Source organism: Cyprinus carpio, chromosome B24 (genome assembly GCF_018340385.1).
Source record: "Cyprinus carpio isolate SPL01 chromosome B24, ASM1834038v1, whole genome shotgun sequence".
In the NCBI taxonomy this organism is placed as follows: Eukaryota; Metazoa; Chordata; class Actinopteri; order Cypriniformes; family Cyprinidae; genus Cyprinus; species Cyprinus carpio.
In genome coordinates, this window is record NC_056620.1 from 16,785,045 (window position 1) to 16,795,157 (window position 10,113).

General features: G+C 34.1%; 1 protein-coding gene across 1 annotated transcript; it reads right to left on the reverse strand.

Annotated features, from left to right (window-relative positions):
• Nucleotides 1-6,904: 6,904 nt before the first annotated feature.
• On the reverse strand, nucleotides 6,905-8,783 carry LOC109104503. The gene is made up of 4 exons (XM_019117797.2): nucleotides 8,391-8,783; nucleotides 8,058-8,225; nucleotides 7,908-7,960; nucleotides 6,905-7,824 (listed from the first exon to the last, which is right to left on the reverse strand). The coding sequence occupies exons 1-4, from the start codon at nucleotides 8,725-8,727 to the stop codon at nucleotides 7,765-7,767; spliced, it is 618 nt and encodes a 205-aa protein (XP_018973342.2). The 5' UTR covers nucleotides 8,728-8,783; the 3' UTR covers nucleotides 6,905-7,764.
• Nucleotides 8,784-10,113: the final 1,330 nt, after the last annotated feature.

Consider the following 10,113-nt stretch of genomic DNA (forward strand, 5'->3'; position numbering starts at 1 on the left):
GAAGCGGATATCATCCTCTTTTGGAAGGCCAAACAAAGTAATTTCACTTTCATAGTGAAACACACAGGTTTACTGGTATGCCAAACAACATATGCAAGTTAAATGGGGAAACAGCCTATCCTCACCCTTCAGTGTAGGCAATGGAGTACGGCAGGGGGGACTTCTGTCTCCAGCCTTGTTCAACCTATACATGGACATCCTGTCGAAACAGTTGGGGAAGTGTAAGACAGGTTGTCTGATAGGGAACACTCTGTTTAAACCATCTGATGTATGCAGATGATTTAGCTATTATGTCCCCCAGCACTGTTGGGTTCCAGCAGCTGTTTCGATATATGCTCTGAGTATGGGGTTGAGTTTGATGTAAAGTACAATGCAAAAAAGAGTGTTGTATTGATATGTAGGACCAAGGAGGATCAGAAGCTGCATTTTCCTATGTTTTACCTGTCAGGGCAATCCCTCTGTGTATCTTATTGGACGAAATATCTTGGGCACATCATCACTGACAGGTTGGAAGATGATGCAGATATGTATAGGCAGAGATGAATGTTGTATGTTCAAGCAAACATGTTAGTCCGGAAATTCCATCACTGTTCTGATGATGTGAAGGTGAAATTGTTTCATGCATATTGCACCCCTATGTATGCAGTCCCATTGTGGGTCAACTACAAAAAGGAGACCATGCGCAAACTTCAGGTAGCATATAATGACTGCCTGAGGATACTGCTAGAAAAGCCCAGGAGTAGCAGTGCAAGTAAGCTCTTTTGTGACTCAGGGCTAAGCACTTTACAGGCTCTCTTGAGGAACTTAATGTTTAAGTTCATGTCCCGACTTGATGAGTCTCAAAACTGTATTATAATAATGCTCACAAGCCCTAGGTGCAGCTCGGTTAGATATCAATCATATTTGTGGAAACATTGTTATGGGTGCCTGTTAAGACTCTCATGAATCAAAGTATGTTTTTATGTGTTTATGTATCTATTCCTTCTGTTATGTTGTTGGTCTTGTTGTTGGGTCTAGAGCCTGTAATAATAAAGTTTATATCTATACAACATGGCAGCGGCGGCAACAACAATACTACAACAAGAATAAAAGGTACGCCTTCTTTCTTTGTGTAAACATCTGGGCGGCGTTCTTCGCACATACTGACGTAGATATGTGGGGGTGTGTTAGAACTAGCCGTTTTGGGGGAGCGTTGATGAGTATCAACTTTTATAAAGAATATCTCTTTGGATTTGAGACTTTAGTCTTTGCAACTTTACAGATCTTCTTTATTCACCAAAAGCTTGTAACACTCCAAAGAGAAAGGAAAATTTGAAATCGCATCATATGACCCCTTTAAATATTCAAATATGAAAATTCAATAAAAATATTAATAGTATTATTTTATTCCAAATTATTCAATTTTAACAACCCTAATTTCTTCTGTTGCATCGTGAGAAGGTGTGTCTATAAGGTATGTGCCATCTAGAAGGCTGCAGCATGGGGACTACAAACCAAGATGGCCACCTGGTCCCGGACTACAGTCACCATGTTCCTCAGCGGGGGAGACACAGCTGTTGGGAGTGAAGGAAAAAAAGCTAGTGATGAGCTGGGAACAAAGGAACTTTGATTCTCTTTTGTTGGTTTGTGTGGAGAGAAGCTGGATAAGTTTTTTACTCTGTTCTAACTTTTGGCTTTTAGAGTTGATGATTTAAAAAAAGAAACTTGTAGCTTGACCTCGGCCTGGACTTGATTTGTGAAGCAACCCACACTTTGGTGATATCCTACCTCTCACAATGTCACACTTTCACAGAATGATATTAAAAACAATACATATTGTGATTGAAATGTTTTTCTGAAAAAAAAAAATAGTAATAATCTAAACCAAAAGTCCTGTACAGTAGTTGAAGAAACAGCCAGTTTTCGGTGGTCTACTCTAATGAAGAAACAGCCAGTTTCTCCGGTCTAATGAATCAAGATGTGCATTTTTGCCTAAAATTAGTTTATCATAAATTAGGTTGATGGGTAAACTGACTGTATTGTGAGTGATTGGTGTTTGTGATTTGTTGGTGTCTTGTGATTTTTTGAAAGGGTGGTGGTAAGTTTGTGACACATTATTTCCATCTGACTGCTACTGTACATCTCTTAAAAGAACTCCCCCTATGAACACCATCACTCAGACTAAGATCTCTAGTGATCCACTATACCTGCTGCACAGCAGTAACCACACAGACTTCAGACAATGCCTTTGAAAATGCTTTCATTTAAATTTGTAAACAAGTTTTTGATTACCTCAAGTCGTGTGTTCCTTTGGTTATTATTCAGATGTCTAGCCGTTCTGTCCATATGCACAAATTAATGCTACACACTAACCAAATTTGTCTTGAGTGTTGGGGACATTCAGTACCCAAAATGTAGTATCCTGGAATAACCACTAGGTGTCAATTTTGTATTGCAAGTGTTGTGTTCTTGGTAAATTAGTTGAACATTATGTTCCTTGCGGAAGATATACAGTCTTCATGTCTGTTGCTGTGATAGGCTGCTGCAAACAGAAAATAAAGTGTTGACTTAAACTCAAGAGAAGTAGCAACATGATCTTTATTGAAGATACTACACAAAATCATATAAATGTTAAGCCTGCAAGAAAAAGAAATGTTAGTTATAATTACAAACTTTTTTTTTCTTTTTTTAAAAATCAAAAAAGAAAAAATTCTAAAAAGTCTATTCATGTGCTGCTGATAATGAGAAACCTTAGGAAGAGCCCTACATTTGCAGGATGTCATATTGCTGTGATCCTGAATTTGATTTTTGTCGCATTAGTCTGCAGGCATCTTGACTCATCCAAATATGACCCAGCTTTATATTATCCTGGAAAATAAGAAAAAGGAGAATCTGATAGTGATATGTGGTAAATACAATCTTATATTACTAGTATGAGAGCTTCTGACCTGAACACTATTGTGAATCCAGTCCTGATGCAGGTCATTAGTTCTTGTACAACCTTTATATTTGATGTATGTTAGTTTTTGACTCTACTAAAGCATAAAAATACCATAATGTTTGCAGATATAAAAAAAAAAAGGGTCACTTTTTTTTTATTTTAGGCCAACATTAAATTTAAAATAATTAAATAGCAATTTGTGTTTAATAGAAAAATATGAAGAGAAAAATAATACCTTCATAGTCCAGTTTTGTGCAGTGAGTTTTCTCAGTCTTATAGTCAGTGCAGCAGTAGAGCATGAGATCAGTGTCAGTGATGGTCATCAGAAGCAGAGAGTGAGTGTTCGTGGATGAACTGAGAGCTCTTATCTATCCTGCGTAATTTGGGTGAATATTAGAGTGCTTGTGTTTAGATTCTGGACCATAACCATATTCTAGTCTCAGAATTCTAACAAAAGTTTGGTTTTCATTTGTGATGATCCAAGTAATCTCTCTATCATCTTCAATGCTACAGGGAAGTGTTGTGTTTCGTTCTGGATGAACTTTCACTGATGATCCTTCAGTGACAATCATTAAGACACTGAAACCTGAAGATGAAATGATAAAATATTTTGATTTATATGGAAAACGTAAATCCAAGAAAAAATCACTTGATAATCTGGATCATAGTTATTATTGACATTTATTCATGAAAACAGAGCATTTGAGAACTTTACATCTCACATGATAATCTGTACAGGTCATTTTTCTCACTCTCTTTGTGGTTACTTGCATTTACATCAGTTTGTAAATGTTGTCAGCTGCTAAAAGGATGTGTCAAAGGTACAAAGCCCTCCTTAAAGAAGACCACATCCATTTGTGGATGCTATAATATAAGCTCTCTGTACACAGTCTAATCTCAAAGACGTTTATAACCATGACATTACTGTGTTCATTTCATTAGTATATTAAAAAAAAAAAAAAAAAAAAACACTAGATGTTCCTTTAGCTTATAAGAATGTTGGTATGTTTCACATACCTGCTTTCTTTTATCTGCTTTTACATTTTCAGGGGGAGGAAAAAAAAACATTGAAACTGTCCAGTCTTAAATCATATTTAAGACCATTCATTGAAGGAATCCATATGAATTTCTTTAAACCATTTTGAACATTTGATCAGACTACAATATAAGCATACTTTGGCATCCATGACATAATTTTTGCCATTAGCAAAGTCTATTGATGTCTGCACCCACTGTCCGTGTAGAGGCAAAAATTCTAGCTTATTATAAATAAAATTTCAGAAATTACAGCAATGTTATAAAATAAATGTCATCCAGGTATTCCTAAAACAGATATTTTAAGATTTTGTATTTATTTAGTATCACTAAGAGTTTAATTCAAACTTGTAGTTACACTGTAGTTAAAAACTCTAACCTCTAAACCTAACCATACCTCTAATTTATTTGAAGTAAATGTAAATCATTTTTCAAAAACATGTAGCCACTAATGATTGTCAGTAAACAGATTAAACCAAACAAATATCCAGATTTGCTGACGATACAGAAAAATTATTAAATCATCCACAAAAATAAATGTGCTTGCAATGGATAGGGTGTAGCCCATGCAATTTCCTCTTTATTTTTTTTCCTTTCCCCTTTATTACTACTTAAGGCGAACTAACAAGAACATTGAGTATATGCTCTCAGATAAATAAAGTGAAAGCTGGAGATCAGCTGTGAACATGGAGAAACAAATGATCCTCATGAGGAGTTTGTCTTTGTGTCCATTGCATGTGATCTGCACTATAACAGGTGAAGTGTTTGCTTTGCAAAATATTGTGGATTACTCTGCTTTTGTTTTGGTTTTAACAGATGCTGAAAAGGTGAATTCACGCTGTACTAAAATCTCCACAGCAGAGGTGATTAATCCCAGCAGTTTCTGGAATTTCAGGAAAAAGGAATGTCTTCCATGTGTGAAGGCCGTCATGTAAGAATCACAGTTACTCTCTAGAAAAAACACACATCAATACTAAAAACCAATAGCAACTGACATTTAGTGCATCTTTAACAGTGTATTTATTCTTTATGTAAGCTTTGAGACTGAACAGGGGGAGTTCTGCAGTGAGTTATCACTAGAGCTGAGGAACAAAATTCACTCTTTGCTTTTGTAGGTTGTAAACTCAAGCATTTGTATCAACATAAAATGCTAATAGTGTTCAAATATTTAACACAGTGTTCTACTCCTAATTAGTGTTGGTGTTGTAGCTGTAACATATAGGGCCTACTACTACTTATGAATCAGACTTTACATCAAATCTGGATCAGAACATTTTGATTCAGGCTAGCAAGCAGCATTTCAGTACCACCCTGACACTATTCACAGTCTAGCAACCATTTAGAGGACCCTAGTAACTGCATAAATAGTAGAGGGGAAAACTGATGATTGTGGTGCCATGGTATAAACTATTAATTACTATATTTATTTTAGTGCTTATTATTTGTTTATTTAGCAGGAGAGCTCAAAGAAAGCAACTATAGTTGAAACCCATGTGGACTAGCTCCTGACTTCCATGCTCCCGCTAACATAATTCATTATAGAGATTACCGTCTAAAAGTTACTCCTGGCAAGAAGTGTGATGCTAGTGACTGATTTGTATGAGAAAACATGGACATGATAGCATGAAGATTTGCAATGGAACAATTGCAATCTGAAACTACAAAATAAAGTATGATCAGCAACAACCGGTTTGAGTTGTACTTGATGTTTCTCAGTGGTTTGTACAGGCTTTTCTGCGACAGTGAGAGCATGTGTGCCATAGTGGAGAAAACCTTGGAATAACTGATCAAATCACAATGTCAGTCCTTGCATTTTGAATTGTTTTGAGCCTGCAAAACAGCTGAAACAGTAGAAAACCAATATCTGGCAAGCAAATAAAACTAATTCTTTTTCAGTGATCCATAAATAGGCATTGCAAAAAATTAGGGCTGTCAAATGATTAATCACGATTAATCACATCCAAAATAAAAGTTTTGTTTACATAATATATGTGTGTATACTGTGTATATTTATTATGTATTATATAAATACACACACATGCATGTATATATTTAAGAAGAATATGTTATGTTTATATATTAAATATATTTATATATAATATAAAAAATAAGAATATAAATATATAAATGTATATACATATAAATATTTTCTAAATATATAATTTATGTGTGTGTATTTATATATACATAATAAATATACACTGTAAACATACATATATTATGTAAACAAAACTTTTATTTTGGATGTGATTAATCGTGATTAATCATTTGACAGCCCTACAAAAAATAAATTAATTAATTAACAAAGTATCAATATATCCCAAACAATAACAAAGATGTTCAAAAACAAAAATGTAACATTTTCTAAAGGACTATGTAGCCTACTTTATATGTTATAAGAGGCTTTTCTGTCGGCAAACGACACCATACCAATCTATAAACACAACATATCTATAATATTTAATACACGTGACAGTTTACCAAAATTACCATAGTACAGTGATGGTATCAGATAGCAAGTGTCACCTGCAGATTTTAAAAAGATCTTCTTAATCACTGCAAACTGATGCTTTTTTTCAATTGACTGTGGGATTCACTTAATCCAGAGGTAGATCTAAATCAGAGGTAGACCACTTCAAACGAGTTAACCGCCTGATCTGTTCGATTCAGACTGAATCGCGAACAATCCATAATAAAGAGAAATAAAAATAAAATAAAAATTTATTTAGGAATCTGTAAATGTAGAGAGCAATTCCGCCGCTAGGTGTCAGAAATGGGCTTAACCAAAGTGAACTAATACCTGCAAAGAGCCACAGTATCTATTCACATTAATCTCAATAGCAGGGAGTGGCTAGATGCTTTCTCCAGATATTATATATTTTATTTATTTATTTATTTATTTATTATTATTGCTTACAAAAATCAAGCACTGGTGAATTATCTGCTATAATAAAATTTAATGTATATTAAAATACATATTTAAACTTAGGGATACCATTTTTTATTCACAGTTGTTTTAATTTTTATTAGAACAAATTAAATGTTAATTAATCAATCCACAATAACGCCCTTTTAAAAAAACATCATGCAATATATCAAAGACTATGGTGTGACCATCTTTCCATCTGTTGTTCTCTGAAACAGTCTCTCTGGTCAGATGCCATATCTCATTTCACCCATTAGTGGTTCATTGTGGTAAAGTGCTATATGTGGTCATAAACAACCATCATCAGCAGTGAAAAACAGGATGTAGTTAACAGTTACTGAACATAATGTCTAACATAAAAAGTTTAGGACATGTCCACCAAAGTCACTGCTTCAAACACCCATAAGAAAATGCATCCAAAAATAAAGCTTCTTAAATCTTTATTTCAATTCTGCTATCAATTTATTAGAAGTATTTCTCTAAAAAGAGTGTCTCTGTTCATTGTGTGTGAGACGACTTGCTTTTGTAATTGCTGGCACAAGAGCTAAATTTAGTCTACAATCAGAGACAGGAAACACTGTGAAAAGGCTGCTGTGAGAGAGGAGCTTTTTGATACCTTATAGTCACAATAAAATGCAACAGTATAGGCCATTGCAAGTATTGTCATTATTCATGTACATAAGTTAGATATTTAAAGTATTGACATAAAGCATTGACATAAACAGTTAAGTGTTACAATTCATAGCAATCTGCACATCTGCATCTGCACATTGAAGTACATCTGAAAACAGGGGTTATAAAACTACTCTGATTATCAAAGAGACACATTGTATTAAAGACAAAAGGTGAAGATAAGTGAATAAAAGAATTTTGAAATAATCAATTAAGGTATCGGTGTATACAAAACTTCAACCAGTGTCCAATCATCTTGTCCCATTTTACCCTGGAAAGCAAGAAAAAAAAGAGAATGTGATAGTCTTATGTGGTAATTACAAACTAATAACTACCAAAATGAGAGATTCTTACCTTAACACTATTGTGAATCCAGTCCTGGTTCAGGTTATTAGTTTTTCCACAACCTTTAAATGAGAAAACAATTATACCAAAACATTATTGAAAAAAACTAAATAAATCTTGGTATACATGAAATTAAAATCAACCTCAAGTAAAATCAACCTTTCCACAGTCCTGTTCCTCTCCAACACACATAGACACTTGACACCAGTAACAGTAGCAGAAGCACACAGATGACAGGCAGCCATAAGACGATCTTGATGATCACTGATTCATGACTGATAGTATCTGTATCCTGATCAACATCTTTAGTGCTGAAATCTACATCACCTAACAGAATGCTGAGTATATGACAACATTCTTTGTTCTCCTGTGTTGTTTTCAAGGAAATTGATATTGAAATCGATACTGAATTGAAACCATTAATTGTTCACATGATCATTCATTTAAAATTAATATATTTTAATGTACATAAAAATTGTCTGAAGCATATACCTTGATAGTCCAGCTTTGTGCAGTGAGATTGTTCAAGTGTGAAGTCCATGCAGCAGTAGAGCATGAGATCAGTGTCAGAGATGTTCATCAGAAGCAGAGAGTGAGTGTTTATGGGAGAAATGAGTGCTGTTATCCGACCTGCATAACTGGGGTGAATAATGGAGGGCTCTGGTTTAAATTTACCTCCATAAAGATATTCTAGTTTCAGAATTCTTACAAATGTTTGGTTTCCATTCGTAATGATCCAGTTAATCTCTGTATCATTTTTAATGCTACAGGGAAGTGTTGTGTTTCCTCCTGGATGAACTTTCACTGATGCTCCTTCAGTTACAATCATTAAGACACTGTAACCTGAAGATGAAACATGATAAATATATATATATGGATATTTAATCACTTAACAGATTTTTTTGTTTGTTTTATCTTAAGGGATTTGAAGGTGAAGTGGGTTTTATATATTATTCACAGAATTGGTCAAATAACAGCATTTGAATTTCATATACTCACATATAAATAGTCTTAGGATCATGTTCTTTCTCACACACAGTGAACCCAAAGCATTTGCATTTCATATACTCACATATAAATAGTCTTAGGACAACTGATGAGAGGAAAATAAATAAAATAAACGCATGTCCCGGAATTCTTAACTTCACTAGGCGTGTTTTGTTTTTTGTTTAGTTCGCATGTAATTATAGAATGGGTAATCTAATTCTTAGAAGAAAGAGAAAATGTATCAGTTGACATTCTTCAGGCCAATGAGCATGAAGCTGTGTCCGTCACTCAGTCGTTTCCCCATCTTGAGACGGCGCCAACGCCACATGACTGTCACGTGTGGCATCAAAGTAACCGCGAGAGGGCCGCCGCAGTTTCTCTCTCTCTTTTTTTTTTTTTTATTAAATGCTTGTAGAAGATAACAGCAAAACACACACAAAAAAACAAACAAACAAACAAACAAAAAAAAACCCAAAAAACACAAAAACATTAACAACAGTCATTGTCATTACATTACAACCATACTCCAGAGACCCTCAGTCCAGACTAAGTTCCTTCAGTCTTTCAGTCCAGATTAAGTGCCAAGTCTTTAAAACACAGCCACTGTTCTCATAGCTTTACAGTTTTTTAGATAACTCAATAGAATCAAAGTTCATCTTCATTTCATGTTTAAATCTCAAAAAAAGAGGATTGCATTTAGAAAATTGTACATTTGTGAATGTAAAAATTTAGCTAACAGAAAAATAAGGTTTATAAAATAAATAGCACTTTCTTTTCACCTTCATGAAAACCAAAAATGACATTTCTATATGTTAATTCAAAGTTAGGATTCACATAACATTTGATAAAATCACAAATGTCACACCAAAATGGTCATTTTTCAAAGAGCAGTTCCAAAATAAATGTAAAGTAGTTTCAGGCTTTCTCTGAACAAAAGAACATAGGGTATCAATGTCATTCTTAAGTCTTTGAGAAAGCACTTATCTGGGTAAACCTATGAATTAATTTTAAGCTAATTATCTCGTTTTGTTAGTTATTTATCAGGTATACCCCTTGTGAGGTAAATGTCCAAACCTTTTTTTTCCATGGAATATCCCTACAAAACCATTCCAATAAGAAATTACATAAGGCACAGAGACAGACTCCTCCTGAAACAAGACTCGAATTTTCTTATTGTTTTTGGATTTAGATGAAGAAAAGCATTGCTTACCTACAAATGTCTTACACA